General features: G+C 43.3%; 1 protein-coding gene across 1 annotated transcript; it reads left to right on the top strand.

Annotated features, from left to right (window-relative positions):
• The first annotated feature begins 1,193 nt into the window (after positions 1–1,193).
• On the top strand, positions 1,194–18,741 carry LOC129812582 (saccharopine dehydrogenase-like oxidoreductase). The gene is made up of 12 exons (XM_055864253.1): positions 1,194–1,593; positions 5,376–5,488; positions 11,926–12,006; positions 12,195–12,324; positions 14,551–14,600; positions 14,743–14,873; positions 14,948–15,065; positions 17,220–17,339; positions 17,440–17,496; positions 17,610–17,721; positions 17,807–17,888; positions 17,976–18,741. The coding sequence occupies exons 1-12, from the start codon at positions 1,395–1,397 to the stop codon at positions 18,064–18,066; spliced, it is 1,284 nt and encodes a 427-aa protein (XP_055720228.1). The 5' UTR covers positions 1,194–1,394; the 3' UTR covers positions 18,067–18,741.
• The last annotated feature ends 3,086 nt before the right edge of the window (positions 18,742–21,827 follow it).

Below are 21,827 nucleotides of genomic sequence, written 5' to 3'. Positions count from 1 at the left end.
TATTTTGAATAAGGATGCAAAAGCCCTATGATTTTAATATTTAATTCCATTTGTTGCATTGGGATCAGTTGTAGGCCTACTCTGAACAGTTTATGAGGTATGAAAAGGCACAGGAGCAGGCCAGTCTGGCTGTATTTTAAGTTCTGATACTGAGATGTGCTGTCGGTTGCGGATCAGCATTCTCCCAAGTCATCCTATAAGAATGTTCAGGAAGCTTAAAATGCACTCTGCCTGCTCTCTGATCCAAGTGGCTATTCCTGGTGTACCTAGAACTCATAACTCTTCAATAGCCTATAGCCTAAATATTTGTTAATGTAACTTTTTTTATGTATTACTTTATATATATATATATATATATATATATATATATATATATATATAAAAGGTATATATATATATATATATACCTTGTATATGTGGCTTAAACACAACCAGTCACAATGTTTTAATCTGATTAGGCAACCTGCTCACTTTCATCCAAAATATAATTCCAGTTTCCAAATTGTGCAGATTGTGGTGTTGAAAAAGCAAACCATGATGTTGAAGTGCTGAAGTCTGTTTTGTTTATTGGTTGTGGTGCATTGGCACAGAAACTTGGTGGACAATTCCTTTAACATATGTTATATAATTATACATATAGCATCAAGATGTTGAAAATGGGATTTACACCTAGCTGATCATTGTCTGCAGCCGGCTCTGATCATAGTGTAGGTCTACTGAAACAGGCAGGGAGAGCTGTTATCTTGTCAGTCGACCCTGAACCTTCTGGTATGTAGACCTGCGCGTCATAAACTGTGCCACAAAAGCAACTGTCCCTCATTACTACACCTGCTTAATTACATTACCTTTTTTTTTGAGCCGACTTCTCCGTCTGACAGAGGGCGCACCTGAGGAGGCAGCCTGGTTCCAAATCGAATGCATCCAACTTTCAGCCGGTCGAAAACACGCCTACACGGGCGCACGGGCGAGATTAATCGAACTCCCGCGCTATCAAGCGATGATTCAAAATAAAGACAGACTGACAGCACAGATATCCAATTGTAAACCAAAACTTTTACAACCACACCTACTTTTCAGATATCAGCGTTTCAATTGGTTATGTTATTTAATATGTTAATGATATCAAATAACATGTTTAAAACAAATACAAAAAGCTGTATTTAAACTAACATCAATAAAACGCTTTGTTTGTGCATGCAGACTATTTGCATCAGCGGTGTTTAGGTTTCATATCTTTATCAGTGCGGTCAAAGTCCGGCGACCGAGCATCATCATCAGACTACGGAAGTGACAGTTTTGCAATCTGTCATTTATATTAGCACGCTCCTTGCATTTCGCTCATTCCCATACCCTCTCGCGTCGTTGCGTTTCCCTGAGTATAACTAGTTGTAACTATGGCGAAGGTGGATACCTCCTCTAGCAGACCCTATCACATTGTTATTTTTGGTGCTTCGGGTTTCACCGGGCAGTTTGTGGTTGAAGAGGTGGCCAGGACCGTATCGGAGGGGCCGAATGGGACGTTGACATGGGCTGTGGCTGGGAGAAGCAGGCAGAAACTGGACAAAGTTCTAGAGCAAGCCGCCGGAACCCTCGGTAGGTATCAATCAAATGTATTTATAAAGCCCTTTTACCATCAGCAGAAGTCACAAAGTGCTATACAGAAACCCAGCCTAAAACCCCAAACAGCAAGCAATGCAGATGTAGAAGCACGTTGGCTAGGAAACACTTCCTAGAAAGGCAGGAACCTAGGAAGAAACCTAGAGAGGAACCAGGCTCTGAGGGGTGGTCAGTCCTCTTCTGGCTGGGCTGGGTGGAGATTTTAAGAGTACATGGCCAATTAAGGCCAGATTGTTCTTCAAGGTGTTCCAACGTTCATAGATGACCAGCAGGGTCAAATAATAATCGCAGTGGTTGTAGTGTGTGCAACAGGTCAACACCTCAGGAGTAAATGTCAGTTGGCTTTTCATAGTTGAGCATTCAGAGGTCGACAGCAGGTGCGGTAGAGAGTGGAAAACAGCCAGTCCGGGACAAGGTAGAATGTCTGGTGAACAGGTCATGGTTCCCTAGCCGCAGGCAGAACAGTTGAAACTGAAGCAGCAGCATGACCAGGTGGACTGGGGACAGCCAGGAGTCATCAGGCCAGGTAGTCCTGAGGCATGTTCCTAGGGCTCCGGTCCTCCGGGAGGGAGAGAGAGAGAATTAGAGGGAGCATATGTAAATTCACACAGGACACCAGATAAGACAGGATAATTCCACCATATATGACAGACTGACCCGAACCCCTGGCACAGATTATTGTAGCATAGATACTGGAGACGGGTGTGTCGGGGGACACTGGGGTCCCGTCCGACGATACCCCCGGACAGGGCCAACCAAGCAGGATATAACCCCACCCACCTTGCCAAAGCACAGCCACCACACCACTAGAGGGATATCAACAGACCACCAATTTACTACCCTGAGACAAGGCTGAGTATGGCCCACAAAGATCTCCTCCCCCGCCCAAGTAGGGACAATAAGGTCTTTAGATTTTATATCTTAATCAGTGCACTCAAAGTCTGGTGACCGAGCATCATCATCATCAGACTGGCTTCATTGACATTGCCCTAACTAGCTAATACAATTTATTACACATTTAATTTGGTCACGCTGGATGCTAACTCAAGAGTAATCTCAGTTAACTCAGATCTAAAGTTTGCCGTAAATATGTTTACACTGTCCATGAGAGATTAACCAGAGATGACCTTTGGTCTAGTTAGTTGATTGACACCATTGTGCATTGTAATCGGATTTTCCAGGGGGATTCAAGTAAGGAAGCTTTCCTGACAGCTCGGTGTCATCGTGTCTACACTGAGTTTACAGTGTGTCATGCCAGACAGGACACTCACCTGGACTAATTTAAAACCTAGTCACTTTGTTGTATCAGTTATCATACAACCAAGTGTTTTGGCCCAGGATGTTCTGCACTTGCGTTGCGCTTCGTGCCATAGGCTTGCAACAAACAAAAGTATACATCTCAATTGCACAGACGTAAGGAATGTCTGTCAATAGTAGTTGTTGTGGTAGCTGGGAATATGTTGTCAGGCCAGATGTCTCACACTCTACAAAGTTGCAACACTCAATACATTCAGTATAATTTTAAATTGGAGAGGGGTTGGCTTGCCAGAAAAGGGATAGCCTAGGTTCTGAGGGGGTTGGCTTGCCAGAAAAGGGATAGCCTAGGTTCTGAGGGGGTTGGCTTGCCAGAAAAGGGATAGCCTAGGTTCTGAGGGGGTTGGCTTGCCAGAAAAGGGATAGCCTAGGTTCTGAGGGGGTTGGCTTGCCAGAAAAGGGATAGCCTAGGTTCTGAGGGGGTTGGCATCAGGGAGAATGGAGCTGTTCTTTGTACCTTCTGCCCTCCTGGGATAGCCCTCACCAACAGCTGATTGAAAATGCCCCTGCAGCGCAACAGCCTCTATACAATCCCACCCCCTGGCCTCTCAATGGTTACCCTGCCCAAAAGTGACGGTCTACATGCCCCCCATCACAAAGCCAGGTTGACATTTCAGACACAATTGTCATGGGTTAGGCAATATTTTCTAAATACTAATCTAAATAATAATTTGCAGGTACATTAGAGAGCTTGATTGGAATATGCAACAGACACGTGGTCTACTTCGTCATGTGTGTAAAATGTGACTTATTTGATAGCCATCCATACTTCTATGGCCCATGTTTTGCCTCCATCATTGAGATTTCAGTAGGGCAGTATTTGCCTATCTGTTATGGCTGCGGCACAGAGTTCAACGTGTGCCTAACTTTTAACAGTCCATGTTTGGTCATATGAGCTACAGGGGGTATTGTACCATGTACATTATAACATGTTAACTTATTCAGGGGGCTGATGCAAAGCACCGTAGGGCTGGGACGATACCAGTGTCGCGATACTCATTGGTGTCTTGGCAAGGAAACAAGACATATATATATAAAGCAAAATATAAGTTCTTTAGGAATGTTGGAAACCAACATTGTCTTGTAATATAATATTTTTCATACAGCAGGTTATTAAAGGACAAAAGAGTTTGGTCTGCTTCGTGTTTTCATTTCTGCCATGGGAAAAATATTGCGATATAGGCATCGTCCCGGCACTACAAAGCAGCACAGAAAAGAGAACAAACGGTGTATTGTTGATGCTCCTCAAATGTACTTTATTGAACCAGAATACAAATATAGCAGCGTTTAGTACTTAGATCTTTTATCTGGTCTACATTTGAAGGCAACAGTGACACAATAGCAATGTCTGTTTTCCCCCAAGCTAAAGGATAGGCTATGTGCACACAGAACACACACACACACACACACAGGCTACACGTACAGCATTCAGCTCAGGGATCTGACAAACTTTTTGGTCACTGAGCTTTTTAAACCAGATTGTTCATGGATCATTATATCATAGTTAGTTAAAGTTTCAAGTTGTATTAGTCGTATGTACGGGATACACATGGTATACACCATCCAACGAAATTCTGACCGGCAGGTTCCTTCTGGACAATGAAGCAACAGTAAGAAGTAATAAAAGATAAGAATTGGAACATAAAGTAAATGGCTCAGTAGAATATAGTAAACATTTTAGCATAATTATTGTTAGGTTCTTATTTTTCAGAGTAAATGACTCACGGACACTAGAGAAGCTTTAACCAAGTTGAATTCTTCCCAAGGTTCTGTACAGCTGTACAGACAATATTGGTTATTTCTCTTTTGGGAAAGTATTTAGCAAACAATCATAAGAAGAGTTTGGTAGCAGCAGTTGTGTGATTGCATGTGAGTGTGTGCTAAGGTGTGGAGAGTCCGAGCAGGTGCTCAGTCCAGTGAAAGTGTTCAGCAGTCTGATTGCTTGTAGATAGTAACTGTCTCTGAGCCTGTTGGTATCAGACCTCATGCTCCGATACCGTCTGCCTGATGGTAAAGGAGTAAACAGCTTGTGGCTGGGGTGTGTGGGGTCCTTGATGATGCTGGGGGACTTCCTCAGGCACAGTTTCAAGTAGATGTCCTGGATGGGTGGGAGCACGGTACCAGTGATGTACTAGGCCATCTTCGTCACCTGCTGGAGGGCCTTGCGGTCGTGGACGGAGCAGTTCCCGTACCAGGCCATGACGCAACCAGTCAGGACGGTGTCGATGCTGCAGTGGTAGTATTTGGAGAGGACCCAGGGTGGTAATGCTGAATTTCTTCAGCCGCCTTAAGAAGTAGTGACGCTGTTGCGCCCAGTGGTGGTGGTGTTGGTCCGTGACAAGTCCTCAGTGATTTAGTTGAATACATAATGATGTGTGGTGTATTGGTAGGTAGATGTTTATAATATAAAGGTGAAATGACTTAGTCCTCTGCTATGTTATTAGGTAAGCCGGAGCTGAGGACTGCAGTGGAGGTCATCGTGGCTGATGTGGGAGAGCCTGACTCACTGGCTGCCATGTGCAAACAGGCTGTCATTGTTCTCAACTGCGTGGGGCCAGTAAGTACTGACTGTGGAGATGCAACACACAGACATCTGGTAAATACTGTAGACACACACACTGTGTCAGTACTGCAAAGACACAATGAGTCTGTCATAAGTAAGCAGTATTTCAGTGCTGCCTCTACCGTTGTGTTCGTATGTAAGACTGTCTTGATATCAGACCTGATCACCACTCTGCTCTCCTGTTGTGCCATGGGGCTGCAGATAGTGGCCTGATAGCAGTAAGGCCATAACCTCACAGCTTGTGAAACACCTGCAATGATGATGGTGGTGGCTATCACCAGTGCACCTTGTACACACACGCAGGCAGACACGCAGGCAGGCAGGCAGATAGATAGATAGATAGATTACAGCGAAGGACACCACTGGTGCGTACAAGATATAGCTATCTACCATTGTCGCCCCCGCTTCTTCATCTGTGGGGTTTATCGGCAGGTTGGCTTCCAACGTTATGGTGCATTACCGCAAGCAAGCGCCCTTGCTTCCCATCTATGTACTGGAGTCATAGCTTAATAATAGAAGTATAAAGAGGGGTTCCTGCAGTTGCATCCTCCTCTCTCTGTCTACTCCTTGCCTTCTCCAAACCCTTTCAACTGTCTCCTGGGGTGTTCTGGAGAGTACAATGTCACGAATCATGTCTGAAGGGTAAAACTACTAATGACTCAACAATTCATGCCTTCTGGGAATGCTATAAAGTTCTAAAGTTATGGGCGGAGTTGGAAGGATGGGTGGCAGAGATATTGTAATGTAAATATACTTTTAATTTGTCTATTTCAAGATATGACATATGAGGGTGCAGTGAGATATCCAATGGGTTGGACAATACTCTTCTCATAAATGATCTTTCTAAAAATGTATACTCAAACTGGAAATCAGCCAATCCTCCGTCTTTCACACAATGGAAAGGTCAAATGCTTTATTGTCTAAACAATGTTAGCGCGTGGGCGATGGAGAGGAAAGAAATCATGCCGTTTGAGGCCATGTGACAGAAAGTGATATAAAGGCGATGAGGCTGTGGGCTTGGGCAGGTGTGATGTTTGTATGATGTAGTCGTTTGTATGTGTGTGTGTTGTTTATAAATAAATAAAATGAGGGTGCAACGTTAGACAACGTTTATATAGAAGCGTATTGTTCAGAACGGACAGGTCTCAATCCCAAATGGACCCCAGGAACCTATGCACAGATCTGAGAGGATTTCACGGGGCAATCAATATGGTAATAGTAATTGGCTTTCCCTCTGATAGACCAAGTGAAAGTTATACCAGAGGTTTTCAAAATATGGCATGCCTCCCCAGAGGGGCACCAGAGTTTCAGGGTAGGTGTGAAAGGAAAGCCAAAACGAACTGTATTCCGGTCACACTAGGATTAGTCAGTCTGCGGCGGAGGTCGTCGTGGCTGATGTGGAAGAGCCTGACTCTGGCTGCCATGTGAAAACAGGCTGTCATTGTTCTCAACTGTGTGGGGCCAGTAAGTACTGACTGTAGGGCGTCCCGGGTGGCGCAGTGGTCTAAGGCGCTGCATCGCAGTGCTAGCTGTGCCACTAGAGATTCTGGGTTCGAGTCCAGGCTCTGTCGCAGCCGGCAGCGACATTTGGCCCAGCATCGTCCGGGTTAGGGGAGGGTTTGGCCTGCAGGGATATCCTTGTCTCATCGCGCACTAGTGACTCCTGTGGCGGGCCGGAGGCAGTGCACGCTGACACGGTCGCCAGGTGTACGGTGTTTCCTCCTTCCGGGATGGATGGGCATTGTGTCAAGAATCAGTGCGGATGGCATCCGGGTTAAGCAGGCATTGGTTGGGTTGTGTTTCAGAGGACGCTCGGCTCTCGACCTTCGCCTCTCCCGAGTCCGTATGGGAGTTGCAGCGATGAGACAAGAATGTAACTACCAATTGGATACTACGAAATTGGGGATAAAAAGGGGTGAAAATATTTTTTTTTTAAATAAAAGTACTGACTGTAGAGCCCTCCATGGGCATGCATTTTAAACCCGAGCCCTACCCATGCCTGTGACATTCAGGCCCTAACCTACCTAGGCCCGATTGCTTCTTCCCAATTTAAAGCCCTGCCTGACGTCAGAAATAACTTCCTCCTTTAGTAAATCCATTAGCTGCTCCTCCCTGTCAGTCACTCGCTCCCTGCTATAGGCATCTCGCTCTGCATGCACTATATGCTCATGGCGCTAGCTAGTTAGCACACGTATCCATAGCAACGGCTCCTCTTGACTGCCCCGCTCAATAGCTGTTTTTTAAGTAAGCTGGCAGCCACACAGGTAAATTGCAATAAAATGCAAATGAATTACTTAAAAATCATCAATGTGATTTTCTGGATTTTTGTTTTAGATTCAGTCTCTCACAGTTGAAGTGTACCTATGATAAAAATGACAGACCTCTACATGCTTTGTAAGTAGGAAAACCTGCAAAATCGGCAGTGTGTCATACTTGTTCTCCCCACTGTATGTACAACTTTATGAGCTGAATTGCATGTCTTTGCAATCCAGGGATGAGAGAAGGACGGTATATGACGATATGGAAATCTGGATACTGCCCAACCCTAGAGAGCAGTGAACTGTTAAATAGTTTATCACTAAACTCCGACAACTCAAGGAACATTTTTCTTTTCTGTCTTATATTGACGAGGTTGAAGCAGATATGACTGTTTTTTTATTGATTTAATTAGAACTTTATTTAACTAGGAAAGTCAGTTAAGAACAAATTCTTATTTACAATGACGGCCTTCCGGGGAACATTGCCTTGTTCAGGGGCAGAACGACAGATTTATACGTTGTCAGCTCGGGGATTCGATCCAACAACCTTTCGGTAACTGGCCCAACGCGCTAACCACTAGGCTACCTGCCGCCCCACTGTGCAGCAGCAGAACACGTGCAAATGGCTCGGCTTCAAAATGTTAGTGATCAATTTAATGATACCCGAGCCCTACCAGTACGTTAGTTATTGATAAAAAAAACATTGGGCTTGGGTCGGGTAGCAGAGCTGACTGTGGAGATGCAATACACTACAGCAGTCCCACACACCCACAGACATCTGGTAAATACTGTAGACATACACACTGTGTCAGTACTGCAGACACACAATGACTCTGTCATAAGTTATATCAGACCTGATCACCACTCTGCCCTCCTCTACCGTTGTGTTCGTATGTAAGACTGTCTTGATATCAGACCTGATCACCACTCTGCTCTCCTCTACCGTTGTGTTCGTATGTAAGACTGTCTTGATATCAGACCTGATCACCACTCTGCTCTCCTCTACCGTTGTGTTCGTATGTAAGACTGTCTTGATATCAGACCTGATCACCACTCTGCTCTCCTCTACCGTTGTGTTCGTATGTAAGACTGTCTTGATATCAGACCTGATCACCACTCTGCTCTCCTCTACCGTTGTGTTCGTATGTAAGACTGTCTTGATATCAGACCTGATCACCACTCTGCTCTCCTCTACCGTTGTGTTCGTATGTAAGACTGTCTTGATATCAGACCTGATCACCACTCTGCTCTCCTCTACCGTTGTGTTCGTATGTAAGACTGTCTTGATATCAGACCTGATCACCACTCTGCTCTCCTCTACCGTTGTGTTCGTATGTAAGACTGTCTTGATATCAGACCTGATCACCACTCTGCTCTCCTCTACCGTTGTGTTCGTATGTAAGACTGTCTTGATATCAGACCTGATCACCACTCTGCTCTCCTCTACCGTTGTGTTCGTATGTAAGACTGTCTTGATATCAGACCTGATCACCACTCTGCTCTCCTGTTGTGCCATGGGGCTACAGATAGTGGCCTGATAGCAGTAAGGCCATAACCTCACAGCTTGTGAAACACCTGCAATGATTATGGTGGCTATCACCAGTGCACCTTGTACACACACACACACACACACACACACACACACACACACACACACACACACACAGCCATTGTAGGTGTGACTGGGTGTGGTAGAATCCCTGTCATTGTGATACGCAGCTTCACCACAGAACTCTGGATGAAGTGAAGTGTCTATTCCCATCTCCACCAGTAGGGGGCAATGTTGTCATGTCTGATCATCACCTCACTTTCTATCTACTCCCTACCTTCTTCAAACACATCCTGGGGCCTGTTCAGGAAAGTGCAACGTTACACAAAATTCAGATAGAAATGTATTGTTCAGAACAGACAGGTCCCAATCCCAAATGGACCCTATGCACAAATCTGAGAGGCTTTGATCATTTATAGAAAGAATTTCAACAGCATGTTGAAACAGTGTAAAACATGGTTGTGGATGTTGTTTCAAAGCCAAACGCAATGAAATGGAGGCTTTCTTACCATATTAGAGCTGATACAGAGGTTTATGAGCCCTCACCCCAGAAAAAAACTTCATTCAAATTATGATGGCGCTGTTCTACAATACATAGCCTACCACATATTAGGCATGGCAGAAAACATAAAACAAACTGATTTAAGATGACATTGGCACATAATTGGTCTAGCCTATGCTCCAAAATTCAACAAATTCAAGTAATGGCCTTTGAGTGTGGACTGTTATTATGCATACTGGATGGACAGGTTACCTTATGCTATTTTTTCAAAAATGTCTATCCACGAGTATGGGATATAACGTATAGCACTAGGCGATGCTGTTAGTTTATTGATTGTGCAGGGCGGCTTACGCTTAGCCTACAGGGAATTTGTATTTAATAATTTTACATTTTCATAATTAATTGGGTGACACATTACTTTTTCAACTATACAAAATATCTGATCCAGCATGCATATCCACCTCCTCCCTCCTCTCTCTCCTTTATTAATGTATCGAGCGTGCAGAGGGGCTGTCAACATTTTAGTGAAAACCTGTTACTATCGATGTTCCCGATCAGATTTCATTTGGTTTCTTAATAAATGAAGCAAACGGGGTTGGCGAGCCCATGGTTTAGAGTTTGGGCGGGAAATGACCTGTTGCTCAGCGAGAGCGTGCTCCTCAGTGGTTGATGCGTGGAGTGAAGTGTTGTTTTATATTTATTACTCATTTGCTCATATTAAGCACAGCTCCGCTATAAAACCAAAGCAGCCTACCCGTTATCATTGAAATACTGACTCCAATTCGCTATTGGCGTGCGTATGGATGACATGTCTTCCCCCCCCCCCCCCCCCCCCTTGCCACTGTTCCTGCCCATTTCATAATGGGTCATTCTAAATCGAGACTAATTAGTAAAGACAAGATGAAATTGAGAATAGTCTGATGGGTGAAAATATGATCACTTGATGAGAGAACAGCTGTGCAGCCTGAGGCAAGGAACAGAGCGCAAGCTTTTTTTGCGACTTTGTCAAATCATCAGTAGCCTATAGTGGCATCATGCAGCCCATATATGTTTTGATTTCTAAGATATTCTAAGGTTTGTATCATTCACAACTGAAGTTGCCAAATGACTTTAAATCTAGCGTATATGACCTGTTTCAAATGGTCACTCTTACGCTCAACATGCTCACTCACCCGGAATGGGAAAAAGATCATATTTTATTCAGCAAACTTTAAAATCCTGTAATATAAACTAATGGCACGGTACTTATAGGCATATCTTGTCAGCTTAATGAACAAGCCTTCAGCCTATGGCATGGAGAATAGCCAGATAACACAGAGTAGGTCAACTCACATTTTCTTCATATCATAATAGTTTCTTTAGACCTGACTAAAATAAATAATGAATTTACTGTGATGTTGCGTTCATATTTTTGTATAATACACCAGTTTCAACGATTTTGCTGAGTTACAGTTCATATAAGGAAATCAGTCAAATAAATAAATTAGGCCCTAATCTATCGTGCAGCCATGGGCCCACCCACTTGGGAGCAATGCCCACCCACTGTAGAGTCAGACCAGCCAATTAGAATTCGAGAGGAATAAGCTTTTTGTGCATATGGAACATTTCTGGCATCTTTTATTTCAGCACTTTACATGTTGCATTCTTATTTTTGTTCAGTGTAAATTGATGTATTACTTTTTTAAATGTAGATGTTCCAAAGGCGTGCATCAGTGGCTTGTATACCTGGAGGCCTGGAGAGGTTAAACTTGTTCATGTTATCGGTCAATTACCGCGAGACCGGCAGTCTCTTGCATGACGATAACCTGCTGACAAAATGTCATGACCGCCACAGCCCTAGGTGCGCCTCCCCAGGGGGGCACCAGAGCGTTTCAGGGGAGGTTTGAAAGGAAAGCCAAATTGAGAACTGTATTCGGTTCACACTAGATTAGCCAGAAAAGCGATAGCTGTAACACACAGTGGCATGGTCCAGCAGTGACCAGACATTGAACATGACATGAAAGGCCTTAATACAAAATGTAGAAATAAATTATATTGGAGTAGAAATTATACTGTAGTGACACAAGCACCTTGGAAGCGATTTTGTTTATGTTTGTTCATATTTATATGTGTGTGTGTGTAGTACAGGTTCTGGGGCGAGCCTGTGGTAAAGGCATGCGTGGAGAACGGCGCACACTGCATTGACATCTGTGGAGAACCCCAGGTAAGTGGACAACATAACACACTCACAAGGCTTCAATCCCTAGTCAACCTTGATCCCTACACTCCATCACTCCTGTAGAGCTGACAAGACTTGATAGTTGGAAGAAATATCTCTCACACACACACAACCACTAGGTGAAATGGGAGGCCTGCTGGATCCATGCTGTTCCCTGTTACTTGTGTGTGCAGTTCCTAGAGAGTATGCAGTTGAATTACGACAGTCAAGCAGCTGATAAAGGAGTGTACATTGTGGGGGCGTGTGGCTTCGACTCCATACCTGCAGACATGGGAGTCCTCTACACCAGGGACCAGTTCAAAGGTGTGTTCTCTCCCTGAGGGTTTTTATACAAATATTTTAGGGGGTAGATCAGCTTTAATATTGCAGATAGATGGTAGCTTCCATCAATGTAATTATATGCATCATTTCCAATCCCCCATATATATTTTTTTTGTATACAGTACCAGTCAAAGGTTTGGACACACCTATTCATTCCAGGGTTTTTCTTTATTTTTTACTGTTGTCTACATTGTAGAATGATAGTGACGACATCAAAACTATGAAATAAAACATATGGAATCATGTAGCAACCAAAGAAGTGTTAAACAAATCAAAATATATTTGAGAGTCTTCAAAGTAGCCACCCTTTGCTTTGACAGCTTTGCACACTCTTGGCGTTGTCTCAACCAGCTTCATGAGGTAGTCACCTGGAATGCATTTCAATTAACAGGTGTGCCTTGTTAATTTGTGGAATTTCTTTCCTTAATGCGTTTGAGCCAATCAGCTGTGTTGTGACAAGGTAGGGGTGTTATACAGAAGATAGCCCTATTGGTAAAAGACCAAGTCCATATTATGGCAAGAACAGCTCAAATAAGCAAAGAGAAAGACAGTCCATCATTACTTTAAGACATGAAGGTCAGTCAATCTGGAATATTTCAAGAACTTTGAAAGTTCCTTCAAGTGCATTCGCATAAACCATCAAGCGCAATGATGAAACTGGCTCTCATGAGGACCGCCACAGGAAAGGAAGACCGAGAGTTACCTCTGCTGCAGAGGATTAGTTCATTGAGTTACCAGCCTCAGAAATTGCAGCCCAAATAAATGAATCAGAGGTCAAGTAACAGACACATCTCAACACCAACTGTTCAGAGGAGACTGCGTGAACCAGGCCTTTGTGGTCGAATTGCAAAGAAACCACTACTAAAGGACACCAATAACAAGAAGCGACTTACTTGGACCAAGAAACACAAGCAGTGGACATTAGACCAGTGGAAATCCATCCAAATGTTAGATTTTTGGTTCCAACCGCCGTCTTTGTGAGACGCAGAGTAGGTGAACGGATGATCTCTGCATGTGTGGTTCCCACCGTGAAGCATGGAGGAGGAGGTGAGATGGTGTGGGGGTGCTTTGCTGGTGACACTGTCTGTGATTTATTTAGAATTCAAGGCACACTTAACCAGCATGGCTACCACAGCATTCTGCAGCGATACGCCATCCCATCTGGTTTGCGCTTAGTGGGACTGTCATTTGGTTTTCTGAAGGATAATGACCCAAAACACACCTCCAGGCTGTGTAAGGGCTATTTGACAGAGGAGAGTGAGGGAGTGCTGCATCAGATGACCTGGTCTCCACAATCACACGACCTCAACCCAATTGAGATGGTTTGGGATGAGTTGGACCGCGGAGTGAAGGAAAAACAGCCAACAAGTGCTCTGCATATGTGGGAACTCCTTCAAGACTGTTGGAAAAGTATTCCTCATGAAGCTGGTTGAGAGAATGCCATGAGTGTGCAAAACTTTCATCAAGGCAAAAGGTGGCTACTTCGAAGAATCTAAAAAAACAAACAAACAATATATTTGATTTTGTTTAACTTTTTCTGGTTACTACATGATTCCAGATGTGTTATTTCATGGTTTTGATTTCTTCACAATTATTCTACAATGTAAAGAAAAACCCTTGAATGAGTAGGTGTGCAAACATTTGACTGGTAGTGTATGGATGTATGGATGGACACACACACACACACACACACACACACACACACACACACACACACACACACACAGTTGAAGTCGGAAGTTTACATACACTTAGGTTGGAGTCATTAAAACTCATTTTTCAACCACTCCACAAATTTCTTGTTAACAAACTATAGTTTTGACAAGTCGGTTAGGACATCTACTTTGTGCATGACACAAGTGATTTTTCCAGCAATTGTACCAAAACAAACGATTGAATGATTCTGTCTCTTCGCAACAAAATCTGCAGAGCTGGGATGGTTGTATCCCCCATATATATATATATGACATTCTATTGGTCCCAAGAATCTTGCAAAATTTAAATAGAAAAATTCAATGTTTTGAATCTGCCGTCATTTTGTGTATCTGTTCATAAACCATGTGCCATGGAATCGGTACATTGCAAATCTCTTCCCAACTATTTTGCAATCTATAAATCTCCCTGAGGTTAGTTTACTTCAGCTGTGTATGTATGTGTGTGCTCTCCATCGGGTGTTTGTGTGTCACAGTTGTGTTTTTCTCATCACAGGGACACTCACGGCGCTAGAGAGCTTCCTGACAGCCAGCACAGGACCTGAGGTAAGACTACATTACCCATAAACCCGCACACTGCCCTGGCCTCATTTGTCCTGTAAACAGTAAATCATTGTAATCCCTGCCTCATCCTTGTAAGAATCTGTTTTTAAAAGTGTGTTGGTACTCCGTTCTGTCTCCGTCTCAGGGTGGTTCTATCAATGACGGGACATGGAAGTCGGCCATTTATGGTTTTGCTGACAGCGGGAAGCTGCGGAGCCTCAGGAAGAAGTTTGGACACAAACCTCTCCCTGTGGTGGGCTCAAAGATCAAACGCAGGTACAGGGAGCCGTGTGTGTTTGCGCTTGCACGTGTGTTTATTTGATATTGAATTAACTTTACATTGTGTGTAGGAGTGCCTTGTTCTATAGTAATGAGGTTCAGCAGTACGCGATTCCGTTCATGGGAACCGACCCCTCGGTGGTGAAGAGGTCTCAACGCTTTCTGCTGGAGGAACACCAGGAAACACCTGTAGGTCTCTCACACACACACACACACACACTCACACACACACATAGAGAGCAGTTTGTGTTCTTGTCATGAGCACAGTGCCATTTCAGTGGGATGTGGCTCTGTCTAAACGTGAGAAATAGAATACGGCCTACTAAATCTTGGGTTTCTGTGTGCGCATCACAGCTAGGGCATGGGGTGATGACTTGTATGTATTTAATGTAATTATGTTGGCTCCAAATGTCATTACAAGGGATAATGAGTACATTTTGTTGATGTAAGCCTTATTTATGTTAAAACGTCTTAAGGATCGGACCCTTTTTTTAAATTTCTGCCTAAAATGACATACCCAAATCTAACTGCCTGTAGTTCAGGACCTGAAGCAAGCATATGCTTTTTCTTTGTACCATTTGAAAGGAAATACTTTGAAGTTTGTGAAAATGTGAAATGAATAAATGTGCCGAATTGGTCAATTGATACGTCTTCAACTACATAACTATAAAGAACATACAAAAATGCTATGGTAATAAAAAAATTAAAAAGTTTAAACACTCCCAGGAATGTCAAACATGATGGATCATTAGCTTCCCTACAGAAAATACACTAACTAACCTTCACACATCTAGATGGCCGGGCAGTGTGGGTGTGGAGCCAGAGACAGCAGTGGGGTCAAACTGTAGACCCCAGTTCCTACATTTGAATATAAAAACAGATTTTTTTCCAAACAAAACTACACCACACTTTATCTCTGGGACCCTCAGGATGACAAATCAGAGAAAGATTACTGAATAAGTTCATTATTTCCCTTCAGAGGTGAATATATCAAACCAGTTGCCGTAATAAATGTTTTGTTGTGTACTATCCTCAAACAATAGCATGGTCTTTTTTTCTGTAATAGCTACTGTAAATTGGACAGTGCAGTTAGAGTAACAATAATTTCAGCTTTCTGCCCATATAAGACATGTCTATGTCCTGGGAAGTTGGCAGTTGTTTACAACGTCATTCAAGTCAAAGAAACACATGCTCTGGTACGAATAAGAAAGTATTTTTTAAACCTCCTGCTTTGGGTTCAATGTGTAGTTACTACATACATAATCTTAGGTGTAAAGTCCCCTGTTTAGGGGACCTGCGTGGTTCTGTAACCAGGTACGACTAAACGATAGCCCTGGTTCCCACAGACACGGTAGTATATTTTTTTGCACCTGTGTGACGGAGGATGTGAAATCTGAAACAACTTGAAGCTGGGATGTCCCTCCTACCATTTCATTCTCTTTTCCGACTGTCCATCAACTTCTTGCTGAGCCCTACGTCACAGCCACTGACAAAGCACATGCCTGGAATCATTACATCGTAGCACAGCAGGGGAGAGTGGTTTCATCACTATAGCACATTGAGATCGATTTGTAGCCATTCATCTAAAATAATCCCTAGATTTTAAACATTTTCTGTTTGTCATAGATGGACAAGATTATTATGAGATGAAAGGCGAGTTCCTAATGAGTTCAGGATGCCAAGCTACAGCTCTGTGACGTTCATAGCGATGGGGGCAGATGTTTTGATCGAAATCTTTAGAATATATGCACATTTTCTCTAACACTAAACATGCAAGTATGTATTTCACAGTTCTAAGGAAGGTTAAATCTTATAGTTAGTGCTTTTATAATTTGATAATACTATATTTAGAAAACATGTAATTTCAAGCCTTATTCATACATTTTTGTTCAATGGGAAATATGTCATATACAGTAAAATATATGTACTGTGTACTTGAGCTTATGTTCAAGTGACTACACCTCAGCAATTTAACTATTTTTACCTGAAAGGTGAGATTAACCTTTCATGGAGTATACAGCATTACTAGTTGTCTCAAATGATGTAGTTACATTTAAGAGGATAATCTATGAGCAGAATGACTTTTACCTCAATTAGCCATGAATTCCCTAGGTTTGAAAGCGACTTTTCTTGAAGCTATGCCGTGCAATTTTCCCTACATTTCCTCCCTTGTGGGACCAGCCCTCTTGCAATTCAAATTCTAGCTAATGAGCTTCAGCCCCCCCCTTTCTCGCTCACTCTCTCTCTGGGCAGTCTGCAAATGTAGTGTGATGTGGCTCTCATGTCCAAACCCAGTTGAGAAATGGACCTCTGTGACCCGTTTGGCCTTTTGTGTGACCCCAGGTCCAGTATGGTGCGTATGCAGGAGTAGGAGGTGTGGCAAACATTGTCAAGATGCTATTCGCTGGGATGATGTTCTGGTTCCTGGTCAAATTCAGCTTTGGACGAGACCTGCTGATTAAGGTGAACAAGGACACACACACACATTGATATATACACACACACAAAATGAAAACCTCAAACCTCTCTCACTACCATTTTTTTCCCCCTCTTCTGTCTTTAGTATCCAGAATTTTTCTCCTTTGGTTTCTTCTCCAAGGATGGACCGACAAGAAAGCAGGTATAGTTTTATGAATATCTCGTTTGCAAAATTGCCAGTGATTGGTGTGTTTGAGTGTCACTCGGATGGTTGGTCCTTCTAGTCAGTGATTGGTGTGTTTCTGTGTCACTCAGATGGAGGGTTCGTCCTTCAAGTTTGCCTTCTACGGAGAAGGTTACACTGAGGGACAGGACCCCAGCCAGGGACGACCCAATGCTAAGATCCGCACACTAGTCCAAGGACCAGGTACTTGAACACACACAAACGCACTAGTCCAACCCCTCCTCCACGTAATGCTGGGGTTAACACAATGCTTCTCTCCCTGTTTCAGAGGCGGGCTACGTGGCCACGCCCATCGCCATGGTACAGGCCGCTATCACCATCCTGAATGAGCCCACAGCCCTCCCCAAAAAGTGAGGTCACACACACAGGGTAGTGTTTGTGCGGCTATGGTATTACATCTGATGCATGTGATCTCAACCTCCTCTCTCTCTCTTTAGGGGAGGTGTGTACACCCCAGGAGCAACCTTTGCCAAAACTAAGCTGGTGGAGCGTCTCAACAAGCATGGCATCCAGTTCTCTGTCATCTAATGTGTGACCCCTGACCCCCAGCACTTATCACTAGATGGTCACGCTGCAAAATGAAACTTGGCTAGCGGCAACATTTAGTTAATCAGCGTAAATTAGGGTTAGATGTTTCAGTGTTTAAAGTCAGATTTTTTTGGGGGGGGGGGGGGGTTCCTTCCAACATGGCCCAATAATGAAGACCTTCTGCTTGTCTGTGACTAGTTTTTAAAGAGACAGTTTCCTTCTTGTCAAATAATGGTGCCTCCGCTTGAACTAACTCGCCAACGGTTGGGCAGTTTGTCATGGCTCAGTAGAGAAATGCCTTAGTGCCTGTTTCTCTCAAAAGCTTGACTGCATTATGATGCTTCTGTCCTTCCTCAATTTCCAAGCACTGTCTGAAACCTACCTTCAAGAGGATCAGAAATTCCTCCTTTGAACGATGGCGTGCTGTCATCAAATATAGTTCAGCAGGATCTGTTTTAAGGAATGTGCAACAAAATTATATTGATCAACAAAGTAGTGCTTGCTGCTTGTTAGAAATGGTTGTTTGGGTACTACATACACACAAAGCTGGAATGATCCTTTCCACAACTTTGCAGTGTCTTCTGTGATTCACTGAGCGTGTGTTGGACAGGTTCTGTTCTCCTAGGGCTGTAGGTCTTCTCTACTTGGCTGAATAAAACCAACACTACTGAAATATACTAGCCTCGTGTCTGATTTCTCACTTGACCAGTCAAAGTTTAGTTTGAGGTCCCAGTCTGACAACTCTTAAGGGTGTATTCAATCCGTATTGCAGAAGAATTGAGGTAATTTCAGATGGAGCCGACATGTGCAGCGTTTGCCGTGAATGCAGTCTCCGCAAACGCGGGGACATTGGCTTTATTTTGTCTCTACAGTTAATATTTGATGTAGTTGGCTCAGAACTATTTCAAGTGTTGAGGTATATTGAAATAAATGTGAAGCAGTGTTGATGAACGTACGTCCATTTTCAAATACTTGAATGTGCATACAGGATATTGGAATGCTGGAAATGGTTAGTCCGGGAAAGAAGACACCAGACATCAGAATTGAAAACGGTTAACAATCTTTATTACAATCATCTCCCTTCGGTTGTGCCATTCAGATTCAATCGGGTGATTACCGGCATAAAAGGGCCAGTATGGCATACTGGTAAAACATGAGTCTATCATAATTAAAACAAAGATGGAAAGAAAACAGTCTAATACACCATTTATCATTACCGCATGAGAAATTAGCGAATTAACTTAAATGGGTGGTATAGCTTCAGTTCGGTGTGGTTTGAGGTAAACAGTCAAATGACTGGCTGGGACAGAGGGATACATCAATCAACTCCGGCTATAAGTGTGTCATTACACTTGTGTTAATTGCCTCCAAAGGGCGGGTGCACTTTTAGATACAGGAATCATTTTTTTGTTGACGAACGTGCCCAGGTATAGCCTACTTAGTTGATTTGTTTGACAATCATAAAAATGCCTGGTTGTGTTACTGCACCATTTAAAAGGTAGTACGTCTTTACTATTAGGCTCTTGATCTTCAGAAGTACCAGAATCTGCACTCTGATAGCAATACTGCATATTTATTTTTCAGGGAACGTATCCAATATTAATTGTTTTCCCCTTTTGCATATGTGATCTCTGAATATGGCGTGTAAAGTATATTATACAAGCATACAGTTGGGACTTTACTGCTCTTGTCAAGGCTATCCATGGTTGTGAGTTTGATAACTTGACTCAATGGTTTAAGTTCCATGATCTTTCATACACTGTGTATGTTTTCTTGATGCTCTTTCAAGTTGGCTGCGAAAGTGAAACCCCTCCCACAGTCAGAACAATGGTAGGGCTTCTCTCCTGTATGTGCTCTACGATGAAGAGTAAGATATTGCGACGTATTGAAGTGTTTTCCACAATCAGGACAGAAGTATTGCTTCTCTCCAGTATGCACCTTCGTGTTGTTTGAAATTTACTAATTAAGTGAATCCCAACCCACACTCGGTGCAGTGTTATGGTTTCTCTCCAGTGTGTATTTTCTGATGTGATCTTAAACCTGAAGCGTGGGCGAAACACTTCCCCCAGTCAGAGCAGTATTATGGCTTCTCTCCAGTGTGTATCCTCTGGTGTGATTGTAGTTCATGGAGATACATTTCTTCCCACAGTCAGAGCAGTAGTGGGGGTTTTCTCCTGTGTATATGCTGGTGTGCTTTTAGGTTACTGTGCTGAGAGAATGATTTCCCAGTCAGGACAGTGATAAGGTTTTTCTCCTGTGTGCAACCGCTGGTGTGCTACAAGGGAATTGCGGTTTGCGAATTTCTTGCCACAGTCAGAACAGTAAGGTTTTTCTCCAGTGTGTATGCGCTTGTGACAGATTAGGCTTCCTGAGGTAACACACCTTTTCCCACAGTCAGAGCAGCCATACCTCTTCTCTCCTGTATGTAACATCTGATGTGATTTAAGAGCACTCATTGCGCTGAAATTTTTCCCACATTCAGTGCAGTGATAATGTTTTTCCCCAGTATGTATCTGCTGGTGTCTTGTTAAATGTGCTAATCGAGAAAATCTATGCCCACAGTCAGAACAGTAATATGGTTTCTCTCCAGTATGTAGTCGCTGATGCTTCGCCAATATTTCCTGCTTGAGAGAAGCTCTTATTGCAGTCGGAGCAGCGGTAAGGTTTTTCTCCCGTATGAACTCTGTTGTATAATTTTAATCCAGTTGATGTTTTGAAACTTTTTCCACAGTCAGAGCAGGGGTAAGGGCTGTCTCCTGTATGTATACGCTTGTGTACAGTGGGGCAAAAAAGTTTAGTCAGCCACCAATTGTGCAAGTTCTCCCACTTAAAAAGATGAGAGAGGCCTGTAATTTTCATCATAGGTACACTTCAGCTATGACAGACAAAATGAGAAAAAAAATCTAGAAAATCACATTGTAGGATTTTTTTATTAATTTATTTGCAAATTATGGTGGAAAATAAGTATTTGGTCAATAACAAAAGTTTATCTCAATACTTTGTTATATACCCTTTGTTGGCAATGACAGAGGTCAAACGTTTTCTGTAAGTCTTCACAAGGATTTCACACACTGTTGCTGGTATTTTGGCCCATTCCTCCATGCAGACCTCCTCTAGAGCAGTGATGTTTTGGGGCTGTTGCTGGGCAACACGGACTTTCAACTCCCTCCAAAGATTTTCTATGGGGTTGAGATCTGGAGAATGGCTAGGCCACTCCAGGACCTTGAAATGCTTCTTACTCGATGTGGAAGAACTTCACTGGCCTGCACAGAGCCCTGACCACAACCCCATCGAACACCTTTGGAATGAATTGGAAGGCCGATTGCGAGCCAGACCTAATCGCCCAACACCAGTGCTCAACCTCACTAATGGTCTTGTGGCTGAATGGAAGCAAGTCCCTGCAGCAATGTTCCAACATCTAGTGGATAGTCTTCCCAGAAGAGTGGAGGCTGTTAGGGCAGAAAAGGGGGGGACCAACTCCATATTAATGCCCACGATTTTGGAATGAGATGTTCGATGAGCAAGTATCCACATACTTTTGGTCATGTAGTGTTTTAAGGAGTGGATGTGGCCTAGAATGCAGATGATGGGTCTGTATGGAAGTGAGGTGGGAATGTGAAATATCTGATGAGGAAGATGCAGGAAGCTGTTAGAGCCCAATCTTCCACACGTGGGTTTAGGATATCTGTAACAAGGTCCTGCTTTATGGTGAATTCTAGGAGGAAGGTTAAAGATGTTAGGTTGCAAATATACGGTCAGGG

Source organism: Salvelinus fontinalis, chromosome 16, assembly GCF_029448725.1.
Source record: "Salvelinus fontinalis isolate EN_2023a chromosome 16, ASM2944872v1, whole genome shotgun sequence".
Taxonomy (NCBI): Eukaryota; Metazoa; Chordata; class Actinopteri; order Salmoniformes; family Salmonidae; genus Salvelinus; species Salvelinus fontinalis.
The sequence above is the reverse complement of the archived record's forward strand: the minus strand, read 5'-3'. Positions and strand labels throughout refer to the sequence as shown.

Bases quoted from the DNA above. Each gene is read 5' to 3' on its own strand.
- LOC129812582 (XM_055864253.1), top strand. From the start codon at position 1,395: ATGGCGAAGGTGGATACCTCCTCTAGCAGACCCTATCACATTGTTATT. The intron at 15,066-17,219 runs GTAGGTCTCTCA...GTGTGACCCCAG, and splicing joins AGGAACACCAGGAAACACCT to GTCCAGTATGGTGCGTATGC. The intron at 17,340-17,439 runs GTGAACAAGGAC...TTCTGTCTTTAG, and splicing joins GACGAGACCTGCTGATTAAG to TATCCAGAATTTTTCTCCTT.